The sequence below is a fragment of the Ricinus communis genome, chromosome 10, assembly GCF_019578655.1.
Source record: "Ricinus communis isolate WT05 ecotype wild-type chromosome 10, ASM1957865v1, whole genome shotgun sequence".
Lineage (NCBI taxonomy): Eukaryota > Viridiplantae > Streptophyta > Magnoliopsida > Malpighiales > Euphorbiaceae > Ricinus > Ricinus communis.
Genome location: NC_063265.1, coordinates 14,728,419 through 14,749,611, shown reverse-complemented (window position 1 = coordinate 14,749,611; position 21,193 = coordinate 14,728,419). Strand labels below are relative to the sequence as shown.

Here is a 21,193-nt window from a genome sequence, read left to right as displayed (position 1 = left end):
TGAATTTTGTGATTAAAAATCTGCCAATACAACATGCCATATTAAAGGGTCCGTTATAAGGGTAATTTTAATTTTTATAGATTTATATGATAAGGTAATATTTATAATACATTAAATGACTTGCAAATATAATATGTCAAAAATGTCAAATCATACTTTGGTAAAATCAGTTCAACCAATGACGTTTTAATCGGGTTGTTGACGGTCCAGTTTTGAGACATTACTCCAGGGACCTTTTTTTTTTTTTTTTTTTGGAAATTAACTCCAGAGATTAGTGAAGAGTCGAGTATAGGCATAAAAAAGAAAAAAGAATTTACGAGATAAATCTAAGGGAGAATACAAAAGAAATGAAATCGGCGTTTCGAAACGCCTACATCCTTTCACTCTACCGCTCCTTAAACCCTAACATCCTCGCTTCCATTTCTCTCACTACCCTCCCTTCCTCTGCCAGACCTCTTTCTGCTCTCCAAAACGCACCGTTTCGTTCTCTCTGCTCAACCATCTGTTTCTCCTCTTTAACAATGGCTGCCACAGGTGACAGGAACTCATCTTCACCTCCTACACTAGAAAATCAGTTCAAGGAGTTCCGTACACATCTAGAAGAATCCGGAAGCGTACGAGAGAAAATTCGATCAGTAGTCTCGGAAATCGAGTCCTCTTCTAGATGCATCCATGTCAGTCTCCTTCTCGTTCACCAGTCTCGCCCTGTTTCAGGTATTATTCTAGTTCTTTTTAGCAAATTTTCTCCATTCTTTTTTCTTCGCATTTGAATTCTAATTATTTGTTTGTAATTGTGGAAATAGAGATCTTAGAAGAGGCTAAAGCACAAATTGAAGTCTTAAAGAAACTTTATAGCCAACTCGCAGATATTATTAAAGATCGCCCTGGTCAATTTTATAGGTATTTTTTTTTTTCAGCTGGATTCAAGTGATTGGCGTTCTTTATTTTGGTGGTGTATAAATTGATTCAGGTATCATGGAGATTGGAAAAGTGAAACGCAAACAGTGGTTTCTTTGCTTGCTTTTATGCATTGGTTAGAGACTGGAAATTTGCTTTTACATTCTGAAGCTGAGGAAAAACTTGGATGTATGTATCCTTATGATAAAATTTTATTGGATTCACATGTGATGTGATGTTTTTGTAGTTTATTTGATTTTATTTCATTTTGCTGCAGTGAATAGTTCAGAGTTTGGTTTGGACATTGAGGACTATCTGATTGGTTAGTATTTGGCTCTAGTCTCTAGACATTCTTTTCATGCTTCGCTTCTATTATTTTTTATATGGCTAGGTAGCAAGATAATATATTTCAAAATTTTTTTTGTTATGATTTATGAACTAAAAATCGGTAAACATTGTGAAAGATTGATAGAGTTGTATGTAAGAGAATCCAATTATTTACATATATTTATATTTAATTATTAGATGTGTCAGGTTGATAGTTAATATGCTTGTATATGAACTACTTCTATAAGCTTGGACTTCAAGCTGCTTAGCATATTGGTGCAGGTGCTGGATGTTTTTGGGTTGATTTGTTCATACTTATATTATGAAGTAATGGCATGTGTTATTTTTTTTTAAGTGGACTTAGTTCTTCTAGAAAAAGGGACCAGTTTGATATTTCTTTTCATTGTTGCAAGTGGATGCTCTCTTGCTAGAAACATTAAATTTCTAATTTTGCATCTGTGCAGGTATTTGCTTCATGTCAAATGAAATGGTAAGAACTATTCTTTTCAGACTCTGAGAGGAAATGTATCCTGCTTATACATGCTACAAATGCTGCTCATATGTTGGTTTGAGGTATACTTTGTCTTAGACATTTTAGGAGCAGTTGTGATTTCTTGTAGTGTTGTAGAAGTAACTTAAGTCCTAGCCTGAGAGAGAGAGGTGTGGAGGAGAAACTACCACAATAGTGAAACTTTTTTCTGAATTTAGCAATTGATCGATTCTGTATGAAAGCTCGTCATGCATGTCTATTGTATTTTTTCAGCCTCGATATGTGGTGAACCGAGTAACTGCTGGGGACTATGATTGCCCAAGAAAGGTGTTGAAGTTCTTGACAGATCTTCATGCTGCTTTTCGCATGCTTAATCTCCGGAATGATTTTCTGCGCAAGAAGTTTGATGGTAACCATTTGTTCTTATGCTTATCCTGTCAATTTTCTTCTTTTTACACCTCCGGACTTTTCTGGTGTCCTTGACAATGTTATATCTTATATAAGTTGGGTTCATGAATTCCTCTGCTCCTCTCTTGCAGGCATGAAGTATGATCTAAGAAGAGTTGAAGAAGTATACTATGATGTTAAGATCCGAGGTCTAGCAAGCAACGGAGATTTAGTTGCAGACCAGATAGTTGAAGGTCAGTCATAGATTTGATAGTCACGTGCTGCCTGTTACCCCTCTAGTTATATGTTTGATGGTTTTTTATATTCATTCATCTGGAGGAAATATTTCAAGAAGGATGACGTTGGCAACTGTCCGGTGGATGATAATCCAGATTTTTGAGAAAACATCTGCTAAATTTCTCTCTACTCTGCATATATATGTTGACATGAAAAACAGGCAATATGAACATAAAAAGGTTCATTATTATATATTATCAAACCATTAGTACTGGGGTAGAACAACTTATGAAAGTAGTTCACATCTATTAAGTTTTACTGTCATCTAAATGGTGCTTCCCTATGTGAATGTTTGTTCTGGACAAGTTGAAGATTGCCATTCTCTGTAAAGGTGGAGATCATAAATAATATGGACGTAAGCACCATTCATAAGAGCTGGAAACAAATGGTCCAAAAGATCCTGTGAGAAATATTTTCGTCATCACTGATGGGTGGTGCACTTGTCACCATAACCCCACACAATCCCCCCCTCCCATGTCTACAAAACAAGTTAGATTTGGACTTCCAACATTGTCTGATTACATTAAACTGGTGTGAATTCTGTTACTAACATTGATTTTACCTTTAGGATTTAGTATTATCAGTAGTAATGATGTCTGATAATCAATGAAGTGACACTGTGGTTCCTGCTTCAGAGTGCAAATGGTGAGAATGCCCTTGTACTCAATTAACGGTTATGATGATGATTTCAATTGGATTAAAATATTAACATCGATTACCCCAATCAACTTGCTTCCCAAGAACACCAATTAGCAATTAGTTACTTTGTGGTCAATCTACCTAGTAATGATTAAAGCATGCATAATGCATGTATTTACTGCAATAACTTTCAGACTCCATCAAAGCATCTTTCACTTAATTAGATGATGTCAAGATTCAAATAATTATTCCTAGTCATACACTATTATCTTTTTCGCTATTAAAAAATTTAATAATGGGAACGGAAAAGTGAAACACTGTTAGTTTTAACAGATGTAAGTTCATTGGCCAATGGTGCGAATCATATAAAAGAAAAGTAAAAGAAGAGGTTTTTGGCAATTTATACGAATATCTCTTAACTCATATTTTCTTTGTTTGTTATATGGAGTATATTTAAAAGTTAGCATTTCAAGAGATTTTAATTTATTCTTATTTTAAAAAAAGTTTTAAGTCATATTTCTCTATTTAAATTTAAAAATAGAAAAAATATTTTATTATTTTATTATTTTATTTATTTTTATTTTTCTCTCTTTTTAAAAAATCACATTATCTCCTTAGTCACTTTTTATTAATAGAAATTGATTATGATTTTAATATAATTAAAATAAAGAGATGATTATTTATAATTAATAGGAGACATGTAAAGAGTAAATATTGTCAAGATGATCCAACAGTACAGATGTTACCTATATTTAGAAATTGATTATAAAATCACCCAATAGAATAATTACAACAAAATTGACAGCATAAGATTGGAAGAGTTATTGCTGAGAAGGCGATCAGCTGGGTTAACCAAGGAGGTGTTATAAACTTTTTAAGAGTGTCACATGCATACCCAGCTGATGACTCCACATTTCTTCAGCTTGTTGGATAATGAATTGGCGAGCCCTGCATTAACCCAACCCTCTCGAGCCTACAAATAACCACCCACCTACCAGTTTTCTCTTTTTTTCTGTTAGCCAAATTCAAGCACTGGCGAAACATGTGGGCGCACCTTTCTGACCAGTGACTACTAATAAGTCAGTCACAAAACAAAATAAACCAATACTAGCCTGCGATGTGACCACCCCTTTCTTTTCATTTTTCTCTTTATCCGCCGATCCTCCGTTACCGTTATTAAATCCGTCAACCTGTCTGTCTTGACAAGAACGATTGTAAGAAACTCGCCTTTAAAATTTTGGATAAACTTAAAAAAGTTATCGTATTAAGTGGTTTATTTTCTTTAACATTTTTCAGTAATATATTATTTCTTATTTTTTAAATAATAATTATATATATTAGTTTTTTTATTAAATAAAATCTTAATATATTTATAGATTTTAAATTTTATATTATATATATAAATTTATAATTTAGTTATAATTTAAGTTAATTACACATAAAATTTATATAAAAATTAAAAATATATATTTTTAAAAAATTAAAAATAATACATCATACTCATTAAATATAAAATATATCTCTCAATGCCTAAAATGTAAAAACATTAACTACGGATAATAAAACACATCATATTCATATTCTTCTCTTTTTTTTTTCTTTTTCTTCAATGTTTTTTAGTTGGCGTCCACCTGTCATGTCCTCTGTCCGCATCGGACTTGAATGCAAAATTATCTAAAGAAAAATAAAATTCATTTCGATTCCGGCGAATATAACACTAGTACACTACTACACTAGCATAAAAATATTTTCTTTTCTGTGTCATTTTCTTTCTCACTATTTCGTGTCGCGTTTTGGCGGTTGTGAGCTTCAGCTTTCCTTTTTCTCTTTTCTTTTTTCTTTTTTCTTTTTGGTTTCGGTTTCGAACATTCGCTCGAAGTTATTTCTCTTTCCCTCTATCTTCCACTTACTATCCTCTATCTATCGGTCAGATCTTCTCTCTCTCTCTCTCTCTCTCTCTGTATATATTTTTTTTAATATTTACTCTTCTTAATGCCTATGTAGCCTGCTCGACCTTGATTTGGTTTTGTTTATGGATTTTTGTTTAAATCTGCAGATTTGTTTTGAGCTCATCATTGGTTAGATCGGAGATTTTTAAGCTTGTTTTTTCTCGTCGCCGATGAATGAGGTTTTTATTTTTATTTTTTTAATTTTTTTACGCTATCTTAAGCTAAGTTGCTTTCTTATTTACAGTGTGTTTGTTTCCCGAGAAAAAACCAGGGAATTATTTATTTATTTATTTATTTTTGTTGTCTCTCTCTCTCTCTCTCTCTCAAAAGTGGATAAGCTTAACTAAAGCTGAACTGATTAGTGTGTAGGTATGGGTATTTTTTTTATTCATTTCTGATTTTATAATTTACACATGAAAAATGAGAAAAGAATAACTGAATTAGATTTTTTTTAAAAATAAATTCAGTCATTGATTATTTAACGTGCCTGCATTTTTTCAGCATCCAAACAGATGATCAGTTTTGTTTTTTCTCTTGTGTTGTTTTAACTGTGGATTTGAATAAATAATATTAACTTATAAATTTGCACTCCGCGATTTTTAAAAAGAATTTACATTTTATTTACTTTTCTCTTGCTAACAAACAGAGAATAATCAGGCATGTTGTGTCTTAATTGTTATAATAGGGAACAATGGAAATTGTGATGCATGCTTGGAAATGAAATGGATAGCGGAGCACATTCGAATAAGAAGTTTGCCAATATGAAATGCCAAAGGGTGAGAAAATATACGTTCTTATCCATAATTTTCTGACGTTATTGTTACTGATTGCGGAAAAGTTCTTGGAATGATGTTATAATGAATGCTGGTTTATTTTATTTGATTAATTTAATAATGTTATTATTTGCATGTTTATGTTTGCTATTTTTTAAAGTTTATTCAGAAGATGGTCGTGTACATCTAAAAGCTGTACTGATTTTTCTTTTATAATGTTATTACGCTGTTCAACATTTCACCAACAGCTACTTTCATCAAAAGATGATGACTTATGCAGCATCGAAAAATCTGGATGCAAAGAGTAAATGGGTACCCACATTTATCTTACACCATTAAAGAATTTAGCTTTGGCAAGTGGTGTTATTTTTCCATCACATGTTCGACGGTTTTTAAGAATGGTCTATTTACAGTTCCTTCCTGTTTTAGTTCTAATATGTTTCTTTCAGAATAGGGTCCTGGTCATTGTTGAATGAACCAATATTCGGATATTATTTTAATTTTTTTTTTTAGGTCTTAAGAGAGTGCAGGCAATATTAGTTACATTGCCTGTAGGTTTATATTGTAGTGTTGTTATATGATTATGATCACATGAGCAGAGGCATGTTGCATAAGCATTTATTTATGATACCACTCCTTGCATCTTATATTGCATATTTTCAGAATTGGCCTTTTGGTACATGGCCTGAGACACATGATTTTGCTGATGTTTTGCAAATGGCAGTATTTCTGATCATTTTCTTCCCTCAGAACAGTATTCTTATATAAGTTGGTGTTCTTCTTTTCAGATAAAAATAGACGAACCTTTTGTTCCTTCATTGGAAGATGATGCAACAGAAGTTCAGCATTTACTTACAGAACCTAAATCTGATAATGTTTCTGTCGAAGGTGTATTATGTTTTGATAAGGAGAATTCATGGAAACACTTGGAGCTTGACGATTTTGCATATGGATTTGACTATGGACTAAAAAGAAATTATGGTAATTTTCTAATAGCTGTCTGATTCTTTTTACTGATGTTCTGTTTGCTGAAGCATGGATGCTTAAAGCAAACACACGTGTTTTAAGCTTCTTCTAATTTTCTCTCTTTCATCTATACATTTCCTATAAGCTTGGGAAACAAGTTTAATGGTAATAAGGCCTCCTGTGACTTTGGTTTCCAAGTTCTCGGCCTTTACATCCTTAAGTTAAGGATGTCCTAACATTAAAACGAGTACCTCTCCTCTCGTTACTTGGTCTTGCTGGGAAACAATGTTGATTTGGTTGGAATTTGTGCTCCGATTTATGGTCATGCTTGAATTCTGAATTTTGAATCTTACGATACATGTCGCAATGGTACATGTTAAGAGCAATTGATGTTATTTCTCTCTGTTTTTTGGTTAATTATTTGAACTTAGTTGCTTCTTCAAATTTTTCTTCCTTGGTGATAAGGTGCGCAAGGTCGTGGTATTATTCAAGGGCAAGATGATTTGGAACTTGGAGTATGTATCTCTTCTTGTCAAATTCTCATGTCAGATTTCTTATTATTGCGATCTCTTTAATTGAGAAGAAAACATCTTTTTTTATCTTCAACTAGGCATTAGCAACTCCTCCACCTGCATCAAGTTGTTTTACTTTTGTCACTTTGGCTTTGTACCGCCTCACTTCCAGATGATAATTTAATTTCCATTATAATTGTCATTGTGATCTGATCAATAGTGCTTTGTAGGATCTCGATGGATTGCTGGATGAAGTTGATGAAGTAGATGATATTCATGCAGCGAATGACATCTCTGGGGCTTGTGAAGATTTTCTTTTGGGTAAGCTAATACTATGATTTTGTGAGTTCAGTAGACATCAATTGGAGTAATCTTATGACTTTTTCTCTTTTAATATATTTTGAGTACAGATGTTGAATTGGCTGAGAAGATTTCTGACCTAGACTGTGCTCCATCTGGAAGATCACATTTGGGAAACTCAAGTTCAGAAAGTCAATCTCCAGGATTTAGTGGAAGTAGCAATGGTGCTCTTGTGTTGTCGGAGTCGTCAACAGCAACTAATTCAGAGTCTGAATGCAAGATTGGTTCACTTGAGAAGAAAGTGGTCAAATGTGAGTTAAATGACTCATCTGGTGGCAAATGGGAATATCAAAAAATAGTTAGGGATGGCACATTTATGACTTCACATGATTTGGAGAATTTTGATGAGTTGGATGATGCAAAGCCTTTAGAAAGTAGCATATCTTCCGATGAGAATGAAAAGAAAGCTGTCCAACCTGGAAAAATGAGTCTCAGACAGAAGAGATTGCGCAAGCCTACTAAGAGGTTTATTGAAGAATTTTCAGCTCCAAAATCAAAACATTTGATGGAAGCAGAAAAAAATTTGGCTACTGCTTCAAAGGATAAACGCCTGAAGATCAAATCCGAAGATTGTGGGGGAGCATTGACATATGTACCGAAGGAGGAGTCTTTAAGTGAGACTATTACTCAAGAAACACCGGATGACGATGAAAAACTTTCAGATCTGAGATCAAGGTGTATAACTGAAAGGCAAAAAATTTCTTCTTCTGCTTTAAAGGGGAAACTCTTGAAGAAGCTTAATCATGTGAGAGGATTCAAATCTTCTCCAAGAGATGAGTCTTTTGCAGTAACTGATACTCAAGTAGCATTTGAATCTCGGCCTCGAAGGGGACGGCCAAAGAAACCCCCTTCTGTTTCGGTATGGACAAGTTCTCATTTACTTGAGTTCTTTTTTATTTTTCTTTTGAAAATGAAATTGAAACTCTCATAATGAGTGGCTCAAGTGCATTTGCACTCGAATCAGTCCTCTTGTAGTGGCAGTACATATGCCTGCAGGGGGTATGGCTCCTCCATTGCAGGCTCCTTGCAGGTTTTCTTGTGTTTTTGTTTACATGCCCATGGTGAAACTTATCTTTTGAGTACTATTTGTGGATTTTCATATGTATTAGCATTATTTTGTCTCTATGCACACTGAATGAAGCAACAGAATCATGAATTGAGTTGAAAAGTGATTTCTCGCTTCTCCTCTTTGTCAGTACAAGTAGTTTATTGTTTTAATCCCTGCAATCATTACTTATGGAACTTCGATTTCCACGTTGCATTTTTCTTGTCCTGCATAGGTTCTTGAATCTGATGATGATCATACTGCATCTGAGTCTGAAGATGACTCCGCAAAGAGAAGAAGATCTAAGAAGAGCGGCGATCGAAGAAAGCATCAAAGAATGTGGACTCTTTCTGAGGTGTCAAAGTTGATTGATGGTATTGCTCAGTATGGAACTGGAAGATGGACTGATATAAAGAAGCTTTTCTTTGCTTCATCTGCATATCGCACACCTATAGATCTGAGGGTACATCTCATTACTTTATCCAATTCATTTTTTCACTTCTCCACTATTCAAATCTATTTTTAAATTGTGGTCACAGGATAAATGGAGAAATCTTCTAAGAGCTAGCTCTGTACAGAAACAGAAACTGAAACAGAACAAGAAAGAGGTCAGCCATTTGATTTTCTAAATTAAATTTGCTTTCTTTTACAAGTGCAACATCAGTTCTAAATTATACTCTTAAGGGCAGTATTATGAGTTCATCATGGCAGTAATAGGTGTGTTGGAGACATTCTTATACCCTTTTTTTTTTTTCCAAATGGCTCAGGTATAGGCTTATACTAACTGTCAAAATGGTCCAGTTAATGCATGAATTTAGGTTTTCATTCTATGTTTAAGATAAAGAAACTTAGCCAAGTGACCATTCAGCTTTAGCTGATGGGGGCCTAAACTAGTTTGAGACCCATATACATTCACCTGACATGCACTAGTGACTAGAGCTCCTGTCTACAACCTGGCAAGTCTAGAGCCCATGTTTGCAACCTCGCAAGTCATGCAAGTAAATTTCAATCATTTAATGGCTTCGCCATAAATTTTTGCATGATTATTGAGATGAAATGGCATGTAAGATTGGTTAATTCCCTGTTCTGAATTCACGTCTTTCCCAAAAAGCTTAGTACTTTTGAGACTTCAGCCAAAACAGTATATGATATGGTTAGATGGAGTTTGGCAGCTATGCACAATAGCCTCAATGATAAAGGGCAACTTATTGAAAGCTAAAAATGAAAGCTCCAACAGCTGCATTTTGTATTTGGATTACATGCAGAGCTCCACCAAACTGGGCCTGTCTAATACATTTTCAGTTTGTGTGCTCAATTTCTACTGTTGTGTGAATCCAGTGTGCTCACTTGGCTCATTGCTCAAATAAACTGAATCAAGGTTTATAGTCTGCTTTTCAATTGTTTCATAATTGACCCATGTATTGTTACAAAATTATAGTAATGCATTATGTATTTGCTGCATTAAAAGAAACTATAGACAAGGTTAATGTGATTAATGCAGGTTGAACAAAAGCTGAAGCAAACCATGCGGCCCTTGCCAAAGTCTGTGATACGCCGAATTTGTGAACTAGCCTCTCTTCATCCGTATCCTAGGTTTACTCCTGGTGGCAGATACATACGTAGAAAGAATAATTGACTTGGAGATCCATTTATAAGTCGGCATTAGATCATAGTAGCAAATTTAGTTGTAAAAAGGAAGTTATACATTCATTCGACCTTTTCTTTTGTTCTACCCCTTGCCCTTTTGCCATGCGCATACATACACAGCTTATTCTCAAATCTCAAAAGATGCTCGCAAGTGAATGTTGCACAGGGATAATGGCCCCCAAATTTCCAATTGTAATAGCTGAGGGTTATGGCTAACTCATATGTTCAAACAAAAGTAGCTTTTATCTTAACAAACTTTTTTGAGCTGTCTCAGTTGTGCACTTTTGTGCTAACGGCATTTAACGCTCACAGTTATGTGCTATTTCCTGTGGCTGATTTGATCATGTTATCAATTTAGTGATATATATGATAATACCATAAGCCAATTCTATTTGGTTACGCTTGGAATTCAGTTGTACACTAGGGGACTTCCAAGCTCAATTCTGTCACATTTGTTTGAACAGAAAATTAACTGAGACATTGAATTTCATTGGAGGTAGCAGAGGGGCTAGATTATGCCGAAAATTTGGGGCTTATGCTGGCTGGCTATATCCAAAAAGATTTCTCTGTTCTTTTCTTTTTCGGTTGCGCATGATGCAACTTCACTAACCCCTTCGCAAGAAAGAAAAAAGGAAAAGAAAACCTTTGTTGTAAAGTTAACTGAATGGATAATGACAGGGGGAGATATCTACTTTTTATTACCATACAATAGCGTTTCAGAAAAACAATAGTGATAACTTGTCATTGAAAAACAAGAGTGTTTTTAGAATATATTTATCAATATAAAGCTAAGATTTGCAACAATAGGTGGCACTTTTATATGATCTTTTAATATCTTGATACGTGACATTATACAGTATGTTAATCTAGGCTTTTTTTGGCCTCCTTTTCAACCCCTAAAAGAAAAGTATGTTAATGTAGATAATCAATCTTGTTTAGCTTCTTCTGTTGGTCTTTTATATTGTGCCTTTGAATGAACCATTGGTATGCCTCAAATTCTAACCTTTCATTCTTTTCCTGCAAGTTATATTCTTCATTTTGTTGGACTTCTTATGTTCTTTATAGCCTCTATAAATATCATTTTCTCTTCTTCACTTTACACTCTTTATCCACCCATAAACACACACAGCATGGACATGGCTTTGAGTGTTGCCAGTTGAGCATTATTGAGAAGATCTGCCTGTCAAAAAGGAAAATAATTTGAAGAAAACGTACCCACATCTTCTCAATCTAAATACATTTCTCAACAAAATTTACTATTTGTATATCCTCTTACTAGCTATTACTCATTTTTTGCATGCTTGATTTGTTAAGGATACAGTTTTATTTATTTTATTTATCTCCAAGCATATTGATAGCATCTATATCTCATTTAAAGCCATCACAATAATTTAGGGATTGAACCTATATTATACGAATGAAAGCAAGACTTCTGAATAAGAAGCTTGTAAATTTAGCAACTGAACCTGATATAGTAGTGAATATGCCATACAAAAAGCTTCAGACAAGCCCATCTGTACAACTGTATGCAGCCTCAGAAACAATTAACAACGTCCCAAGAGTAAGAAAATATTATTTATATAACAAACCAACTAGTTTAGGCCTAGTTGGATCGGTAACGACTTTGCTCTTGGAGCTAGAGGTCTCGGTTTCAAAACCCTTATGGATTAGTAAGAGCTTTGCCCTTGGAGCTAGAAGTCTCAACTTCAAGACCTTCCTCTACCTCTTGTAGGATTAATTCTCTATAACCTAAAATTATACACTCCTATAGGATAGGATCCATAATGACTCACCTCAAAGAAATTCTTAATCTCACTAGCACTTAACATATGCTAACCATACCTCTTGCCAAAAAAAAAACAGTATTGAAGTTATAGATTACACACAATTAGGACCCTATAAAATAGAAACCCAATTCCATTTACCATATAGCAAGCATAGCCAGCCAGCTAGCTATGGTTGCTCACTTCCATCATCACCTTTACCACCATTGTCATCCCCTCCTTGAGGGCTGCCACCCCTGTCGTAGTATTGTCTAGGTATACTATGGTGGTTGTCAATGCTTCTTTCTGAGTAATCAACTCTGCTTTTGCGCCCATCATTTGCCTTTCCCTGCTCATAAATTTGCTGCCTTTGCTCTTCCACATATATTTCACCAATTCCTTCAGTCACAACCATGCAAGAACTAACCATCACACCAGCAACAACCAGAAACAAGACTATACTCTTCTTCATTTCCACACTTCAATACCTACCCTTTCTGCCCACATATGGATTGAAACCTCTAATTCTGACTAGCATAGTTGCACATCTAAGGGTAGGATTAGAAACTTATTGAGAGAGGAAAATGCTTGTTGAGGTTTGTATTTTTGAGAGCATTGAAAAGAATAATTATATAGGGTCCCCACCATAAACTAGGCAAGAATGAGAGTGGAGTTTTTACAATTTTATGCATATCCTTTAGAATATATAGCCTAATTAATGATGGTTGAGTGTGATTCTTTGTCCATTTTCTAGAAGTCTTAATAGGGAAGTTCCATTAATTTGAGTGGCATTACTCTAACCCAATTTCTAAAGCCATAATGGATTTCCTGTTTGAATTGCTCCATGATGTCAAAAATCATATATATATACTTTCCAAGCAAATTATTGCTTATGAGTTTTCACTTTATACTTTTCCTATAACATCCCACAAGAAGACTTGAACTGGTGCATAAGGGTAACAACCGACAAAACTTTAGATAATTTCAATAGAAAAAAGACAAAATCTTGAATAGTATGCTGATTATTTTCATCTTCAAATTAATAAATTATATTACAAAGATAACACATTATCAATCAGTGAAGGAGTTACATCCCACAGAAGGCAAGCTCTCCAGTCCTTTAGGAGGGGACTGGAGCCACCCTAAATTACACCACGAACCCATATCTGCTATATGATTTGCATTCCTAGAAATATAGAAGATTTGAAGAAAAAAGAAAGGCTACTATTAGTTGTGTAGTCTCCTCAAATACAAGTCTGATTTTCCATGGAATCTCCTTATTCTGACAGCAACATCTTGCAATCCATTGTAGCCTGAGATGGTTTGCGTTTTCTAACTATATTCCTCCGGTCCTTTTTTAGCTCCCTTATGCGTGATACTTAAAATAATTATTACACTCCTGCTGATAGAGAAAGTGTAATGAAGGCTATTACTCTACTCTCTATTATACTCCATTGCGAATGTCGTAAAACATCCTTACCTACATTAGAGGCAACTGACAGAAGAAGAAGCATAATTGGATCATACCAATACTCAAAAAGCTATTTATTATTATTATGGCCTAGTCATTATTAAATCTTAAATTTTATACTTTTTGACAATTTTATTTAATTATTTCAAAATCTGAAAATAAATACATATGCTTTCAATTTATTTTTAAAAATATTTTTAAGAAACAATTTTTATAATTTTAAGTAAATAAAATGACATGGCAAGTCCAATGTCTTTAATTTAGAAACTAACAAAAAATGTTTCCTAAATTTAACAATGTAATCACTAAAGATCTTACAAATGTGCATCCTTTCGCATATTTTGCATCTAATTGCATCAAGTTTTTTGTTGATTCTCAAATTTTTTCTTTTAATAAGCACAATCAATCTACAACGTCATCTTTCTCATAATTTATTTTAAAATGAAAGTATGAGTATTTATTTTAAAACTTTAAAACAATTGGACAAAATCATTAAGTAGGTGTAAAGTTCATAATTTAATTACTAATTAGACCCATTATTATTCCTCCAAAAGTATTCCACTAATCAGTAATGGATCAAATTGGCAATTAATGTAAACTATGGGGGCCAAGTCAACTCCTAGCGTTTGTCTGTCCACTTGAATATTTATCATATATCTTTTTCCTTAAAAAGTGAATGGCACTAGCGGATCAAATTGGCAGTAAGTATAAACTATAGGGGCCAAGTCAACTCTAACAAATGTCTGTCCACTTAAATATCCTAACCTACCACCACTATATACTTGCTCATTTTGAACCTCCTTTACACCAACCTTTCCAAAAAAATAGATCTTCTTTTCCTAGCCTGCATTGAAAAACACCTTGACATTGTAACAGTAGATTACCACAAAGCTAAACAAGAAAAGCATTGCTGCCTGCTCTGAGATAAATTTGCCCAAAACCAACAAGATAAACAGAAACACTGGAATTCTTATTTTCATTTTAAATGCAGCTCGCTAGTTTTAGTTATTTTGATATTAGCTGAAGCCAAATTTAATTATATTACTAAGTTTTACACTTCATCTTGTCTAAATTGCTAATACAAAATTAATAAGATCGAGTTTATATAATAAAGAAAAAAATAAAAAAAAAATATGAAAAGAAGTTAAATATATGACATTAAAGATGATGTTAAGGAGAAGCCAAATGTAACATAAAAAATATAATCATGAGTTGACACTAAAAACTCAAAGGAATAGAAAAAGGAAAAAATCAAAAGAAAATGCTTCCCAAGAGGAAGCATGGGAAGAAGTTATGGGTGTTGGGTGGTTGAAGTCAATTATAATAAAAATGGTTGCAGGATTGACAGCTAATAACAACTGATAACTGCACGTGCAAACTTCCTTCTTTAGACACAAAGAAGAAAGAGTCCAACCAAGTCGGAGTGGCACAAGGTTGCCTCTTGGCTCTGGACTAACTAGTTGGCATCGCTAGCTTATTTATTTAGATTGATGCTGCAAACAGGGTTTTTTCCAGGTTCTTAAGCCTGACCTCCCACCCAGGCGCCACCACCACCACTCATCAGCCCCTCTGGTGGCTGGCCCAGCCTCATGTTCTCGATATCTCATTTGCTATATTAATATCATCCCCACCACCCTTACCTTACCTTACCCTATCAACCCAATTTGAACTTTTCTAACAAAAACATACCCCTTATCAAATCAATCAAGTCTCTTACAATTTAACATTGTTCATGCTGCCCTTGCGCTACACTCATCTTATAATTGCATAGTCTTGGTACATTGGAGATTTCATGGTGCATTAAGATTTGATATTTCCAACTTCTTAAATAATAAATATAGAGAGCGCTCGCACTCTATTTAAATATTCAGTATTCAATATAAATCAATTAAAAATGATATTATATTATATTTTAGTTAGATAAGTGCGTTTAGTTAAAATTGTTAGAAAATCAGTAAAAAATTAAACTCAGAATTGACATTAGAAAATTTACCGTTGAAGTGAATTGGCTTTAAACATCACATGCTAATAGTAATAAACAAGAAGGAAAAAAGAAATGCATGATTTTAACACGAAATGGAAGAAAATGGACTGGTCAGGTTTCAAATTAATAAAGGGTCTATCTATATATCTAAACTGTCTGGAGGATTGAAGGCAGTATTATTTATATGATGTGTACAAATGAGAATCTCTTCTTCCCTTGGACCGACCAATACTTATGTACCAGCAAATACATTGTCCTAAGGGGATGAACCAAATGTGCTGTCTTTTGATCACCTCTGCCCTAAATTTACTTCTCTGCAGATAAAACCCACCAACAAACTGAGAAGAAAATGTATTCATATTCTTAACTATCCCACTGCAGTAGTTGCTTAATATCTCTAATAAGCTTCCATTTGTCTTTTGCAGAGCTTGCTTGCTTGATGAACTGGTGAAAATGACAATCAATTTTCTAACAGATATTACCTTTTTGAGAAGAATTGCATGTGCTTGATATTATATCACCTAGCTGTTCGGAGCTGGAGTTAGTGAATCTTGAAATAAATTCCTAAGTATAGGTTTCTAAGAATTGGAGATCCGATACCTTTCTTTTTTCATCCCTATATTACATTAGGAGAGGGAGGTGGGACTTGAATCCTGACCTTTCCAACTCATCCCTGGCCACCAGATTACATGTATATCCTTACTGGTTAACTTGTTTTCACTGTTATATCAATGTATAGTTGTCACATTTTTTTTTTTTTTAAATTAGTATCCAGAATTAATATAATTAATTTAGAGCGTCCGCACGGAATTCTTACAAGCGGTTAAATATTATTTAAAAATTTTAATACAACTATATATTTAATATTTTAACTTAAATTCTTAATTAAATTAGAAAAAACTTTTACCATCTCATCTGCATCTTTATCGGTAATATTTTTTTTTTAATATCTTTTTTTATGTCAGTATAGAAAGATAAAATAAATGATATAATTTCGAATTAGATGTATTGGATACATAAATAGAACTATGTAAAAGATAATGTATAATTGCAACATTGAAACTTAATAATTATATTTTCTTGATATTTTGAAATTCTTAAAGAAAAATAAACATTGCCGATTAAACTTGTTACCTCTAACACTAGTTTTGTGATCAGTCAAACACTAACCCAGATAGAGAAATTCAAACATGATCATTGCCTGCTTCATATCTATAATACCCAGATTGGCAATAACAAGGTTACTGGAAAGCATTGAGAAGAAAACCCATGCAGACACACACACACCCCTGTCCTGCTATATTTCCATGTGTCTTTTCCACACAACAAAGAGGGAAAAAATTCAAGAGATTAACATTGGAGCAGAAAGTGGGAACTGAAAATGACATTCTACTTTTATCCCATTTATTTCTTGAGAGATTGAATGAGTTTAATAATTATGCCACTGACTTTTCTAGCTGTATATGTATGTATCCGATTTGGAGTTGGTATACATCTTTTGATATAATAATTTCTAAGTAGCTAGGTTTCAAGGGTTCCAGATTCCTACATTTCTTCAATAACTTTACAAGGGAAGAAAGTATTTAGCTTCTTTTTATTGTTATACTTTTACCCTTATCTAACATGTAAATATAATGAATTAATATATAATTTCAGAATTTTACAGTTAAATATTAAATGATTGATATATAACACTATTTATCTAGAAGATTTAATATAAAGATAAAGGTATAAATCTACACTAGGTAATTATTTTCCAATTTGCACCTTCCAAGGGAAGAGGATGTCAATCCATCCCTTGTCACTGTTTTGTACATATTCAATTCATCAAAGTAAAAAAAAAAAAAAAAAAAAAGATGAATCTACCAACCAAATATGAAGACCATGTGAGATTCAGGAAAATTCCATCAATTTGAGATAATTCCAAGTGGGAGAAATTATGCATACATCCCTTTCTCCCCATAAAATTACTCATCAGAACTTGAACAGTAAATTTGTGTTATACTTTCAGGGCATTCAGACATGATATCTCATAGTAAACTATCTAAGTAGTTATATTGGCAATAACAATGACAAGATTAAGCATTAATTAAAAGGAAGATATAATATTATAGATATGTGTGTCTGTGTGTGTGTGTGTGTGTGTTGTGTTCAAACTGCCATTACTATAAAAGAACCCAGAGCTGAGGATTTGGTTGGTAAGGAGATGGAAGTCAGAAATGAACATTGAATGTTTATTGGGTTTTGATTAGAATCATTCTTGTAAGATTGAAAATGTGGATTTCCATACTTTTTCCTTGTCTATTTGGCTCTTCAACCAAAGATGTATTTCAAATATATTTCTTTCTCCTCCACCATTATAACAAAATATAAGACCATATAGCCCCATCTCCTGCATGCATGGTCAGATTGCAGAGATACCCTAAAAACAAAAACCCCATATCCATATGCAGGGCCAAAGCTAATGCCAAAGATGATACTATACTATACTATATACTATACAAAATAACACTGTCGTACGGAAAGTACAGAAACTGAAAATCTTGAAATCACCAAGATCTAGTCCAAATATATTACTTTAATGCATCCTTAATTAATTCCATGTATAAAAGCAAGAATTGTTGTTTCTATCCGGCTAGCTAGTGGGTTGCTTAGCTCATTCCTTGCACTAATTAATACCACTCACTAATTGTGCTATCCAACCCAGCTATATTACCTAAAACCCTGCCATAATCAACTCTTTAGTTGGTTGATTACGAAACTCAACTAATTAAACACCATATTTAGCATAACTTAATCCCTATTTTCCACAACACAGGAACATCCAATCAGTATATTAGAGCAAATTCACTGCTAGCTAGAGAAACCCTTTGAGAGATGATCATATTTGGGAATTTTAACAATATTACAAGTATGTAAAGAGTAAGAAAAATTTAAAGTTGGGAGTGTATTCTGCAGGCAAAAAAATGAAATATTTTACTATATCCATTGGAACATATAACAAATAAGTGGCATCGCACTTAGTCCAAGAAGCTTATCCCATCCCTTATGAATTCATGTCTTATCTTTTTTTTGTTTTTTTTTTTAAATGCCACAGTCTCAACTAGTGGGGTCTTAACTTCGAGAACTTCGAAAGATCACTGATCAAGCACCATTCCTTCACTAGAGACTGCACCAAAACCCCACATAAAAATTGACCTTATTGCTTCCTGTTTGGCCATTTTATCAGTAACACTTTTTTTAATTATCACCTTTAATGTATAATCATTTAAATGATGCCCCTTTCGTTCGTACACTTTCGTATCAACACCTTTTTCTTAGTGGAAGAAAGGTACAGCACGGCATACCTTCATACTTTTAGCTTGCTGCTGCTTTTTTCTTTCTTTCTTCTTCTTCTTCTTCTCCTTTTCTCTCCATATTTTATGTATAAACTGTATGTGCACATATTTTATATATATGCTTGCAAGTATTATTACTCGTACTCGACTCAACAGCTAACTTGTCTTGTCAGCCATTTATTACAACGTTCCAAAAAGCGGCTCTTTCACACTTCTACACTATATAAAATCCTTCACTTGTTTTCTGTCTCCACCACCACCCCCCAACTTCTCTTCTTTCTTTCTCACTTATACAAGTAGTCTCTCTCTCTCTCTCTCTCTCTCTGTGTCTCTCTCTACTGTTCGATCCCTCCCTCGCTCAGCCAGACACATATATACATGGAGAATATAAAGAGGGAATTCAGGAAGGCGTGTTCTAACAAGTGGAGGAAAACGGGGAGTAGAGTGATACCTTGTGCAGGATGTGAACACTGTTGTCAGTGGGGTTTGTGGACTTCATTGCAAGAAGGGAAATCAATCCCAAGAGATGTGCCCAAAGGTCATTTAGTAGTGTATGTAGGGGAAAACTGCAAAAGATTTGTAATCAAGATAAGCTTACTTGGGCATCCGCTCTTCAGGGCGTTGCTAGATCAAGCTAAAGATGAGTATGACTACACTGCTGACTCTAAACTCTGTATTCCTTGCGACGAGAGCATTTTCTTGGACGTTGTTCGATGTGCTAGCTCTCCACAAAGTGGAAAGACCTGCCTGTGGCTTTAGAGAATTCAATTCAATAGATACCCTCCCGAGAAATTAAGCTGATTGATTGATTGAATGTCGTTTCTTGAGGCTTAAGCTAATGCTAAAGGAGTAACCCCATTGTGTAATGTACACTAAGTCGTAACTGTAACATAAAATTAAGATTTTCTTCCTGATCATAATTGTAATTCAACTTGAGAATGGTAAGTTTTTCTTCTGCTCTATAATCCTGTTTTATTGTCTGCCAAAGGCTTGAAATGCAGCTACCTGCAGAAAGGCCTTTCCTGCAGCTAAAATTCTTTAAAACTAATTGATGTCAGCTAATTATGTTTGAAATTAGAAGGGACAAGCGAGGTTACTAGTTTGAGATCAAGAATATTTCCGGAGTTGGAGAGCTTCATAAGAAAAAAAGGGAAAATTAAAAAGATTAATAGTTCGATTTGTGGAAACAGTCTCGCTGCAACAGAAACAGAAAAAAGGCCGTCTATAAGTCAAATATACTCCTCTCTAATTCTCAAACAGGTCCTTGCAAAATTAGAAGCCATGTCCATTAACACCCTTAAGCTATAGCTGCAACTGATATAACAGAGACTTGTGTGAAATATGATTGCAGTAGTAAGTCGGGTCCTAATGACATTACAGCAGCCCCTCTTCTTCAAGGGGCCTGACATCCGAACCTGTGACGAATTAATGGCAGAGGCATCTAACGGTGTGATGATAAGGTTAAGAGTAAGGCCAACAAGGGCATTATGACACAGACATTCAAGGCAACGCCACCCAGGCCAGATGTCTTTAAGTTTATTGCAGAAATTGCTGTTAAAAATGAGGTAAGGATCCAAGTGGTCAAGCCAGATATATACAGGTAATTCTTCCTTCTCAAGGGCGCAATTGCAGAAGTTGCAGCCCAAGTAAACACTTAAATTTGGGAAAAGCTAGGGCACCAATCATCATCCTGTTTTATGAAACCAATAATTGCAGTTCTTTCAAAGTCCTACAAAGGGAAGAAAGCTAGCCTAACTGGCCAAGCACTTTTGAAAAAATAACATCATGAAAATTGACACCCCTACTGAAAAATCAGAATCACAAATAAGAAGGTAAAAACTAGAATTATACAAATAATAGCAGAATGCAGTAGTCCATCAAACCTGTCTTCGATCAACTTGTCTGTACTCTGTTTTACATGTCTCAAGCTAAAATAATCTCCTCAATTGACCCAACTCTTACAATTATACGTGTTTGAAGCAACAACTTAGCAAATGAACAATATTTACTTGACATCCCTAAATTTTCCAATTGCTAGTTCTTTAAAGCACTGGAGCAGCATATGAAAAATTCACCCATATGCATAAATTGCCACCAAGAGTTTCTACTAGTATTGATGCTCAGCATTTGGTAAATTGATGGCAACGATTTCAATTCAAGAAGAGAATATTGCTAGGGCATTACTCTAAGCAAGTGCCACTTCCACATTCTAAGAAGCTTAAATCAAATCTCATATTGCAAAAGACAATACTATAATCGCCACATGGATGAAAGGTCTAAGAGCAGAAGTTTTGTATTGGTTCTGCAATCTAACAGAGGAAGCTTCAACAAAGTCTTCTTCTCTATAA

The 21,193-nt window shown here is 34.1% G+C and overlaps 3 protein-coding genes across 4 annotated transcripts; all 3 read left to right on the top strand.

Moving 5' to 3' along the window:
* The first annotated feature begins 274 nt into the window (after window positions 1–274).
* LOC8284507 (translin) lies at window positions 275–2,656 on the top strand. The gene is made up of 7 exons (XM_002519468.4): window positions 275–714; window positions 804–900; window positions 971–1,086; window positions 1,175–1,219; window positions 1,689–1,714; window positions 1,988–2,123; window positions 2,254–2,656. The coding sequence occupies exons 1-7, from the start codon at window positions 348–350 to the stop codon at window positions 2,364–2,366; spliced, it is 900 nt and encodes a 299-aa protein (XP_002519514.1). The 5' UTR covers window positions 275–347; the 3' UTR covers window positions 2,367–2,656.
* A 2,128-nt stretch (window positions 2,657–4,784) lies between these two features.
* LOC8284508 lies at window positions 4,785–10,559 on the top strand. 2 transcript variants are annotated; one of them, XM_002519469.4, is made up of 10 exons: window positions 4,785–4,963; window positions 5,094–5,165; window positions 5,672–5,762; window positions 6,548–6,740; window positions 7,191–7,240; window positions 7,468–7,558; window positions 7,648–8,456; window positions 8,878–9,105; window positions 9,182–9,250; window positions 10,144–10,559. In XM_002519469.4, the coding sequence occupies exons 3-10, from the start codon at window positions 5,694–5,696 to the stop codon at window positions 10,276–10,278; spliced, it is 1,644 nt and encodes a 547-aa protein (XP_002519515.2). In that variant the 5' UTR covers window positions 4,785–4,963; window positions 5,094–5,165; window positions 5,672–5,693; the 3' UTR covers window positions 10,279–10,559. The 2 variants fall into 2 exon arrangements, with proteins under 2 accessions (XP_002519515.2, XP_048235776.1); XM_048379819.1 differs by lacking the exons at window positions 4,785–4,963; window positions 5,094–5,165 and adding an exon at window positions 6,008–6,071.
* An 8,331-nt stretch (window positions 10,560–18,890) lies between these two features.
* Window positions 18,891–19,807, top strand: LOC8284510 (indole-3-acetic acid-induced protein ARG7). The gene has a single exon (XM_002519471.4). It carries the CDS (start codon window positions 19,224–19,226, stop codon window positions 19,602–19,604), a length of 381 nt encoding a protein of 126 aa, XP_002519517.1. The 5' UTR covers window positions 18,891–19,223; the 3' UTR covers window positions 19,605–19,807.
* The last annotated feature ends 1,386 nt before the right edge of the window (window positions 19,808–21,193 follow it).

What these genes read in the sequence shown, in the direction of transcription:
- LOC8284507 (XM_002519468.4), top strand. Translation starts at nt 348, where the DNA reads ATGAAATCGGCGTTTCGAAACGCCTACATCCTTTCACTCTACCGCTCC. An exon ending in CCAGTCTCGCCCTGTTTCAG is followed by an intron (nt 715 to 803) that starts GTATTATTCTAG and finishes TTGTGGAAATAG; the next exon opens with AGATCTTAGAAGAGGCTAAA. An exon ending in TCTGCGCAAGAAGTTTGATG is followed by an intron (nt 2,124 to 2,253) that starts GTAACCATTTGT and finishes CCTCTCTTGCAG; the next exon opens with GCATGAAGTATGATCTAAGA.
- LOC8284508 (XM_002519469.4), top strand. Translation starts at nt 5,694, where the DNA reads ATGCTTGGAAATGAAATGGATAGCGGAGCACATTCGAATAAGAAGTTT. An exon ending in AAGATGATTTGGAACTTGGA is followed by an intron (nt 7,241 to 7,467) that starts GTATGTATCTCT and finishes AGTGCTTTGTAG; the next exon opens with GATCTCGATGGATTGCTGGA. An exon ending in TGAAACAGAACAAGAAAGAG is followed by an intron (nt 9,251 to 10,143) that starts GTCAGCCATTTG and finishes TGATTAATGCAG; the next exon opens with GTTGAACAAAAGCTGAAGCA.
- LOC8284510 (XM_002519471.4), top strand. Translation starts at nt 19,224, where the DNA reads ATGGAGAATATAAAGAGGGAATTCAGGAAGGCGTGTTCTAACAAGTGG.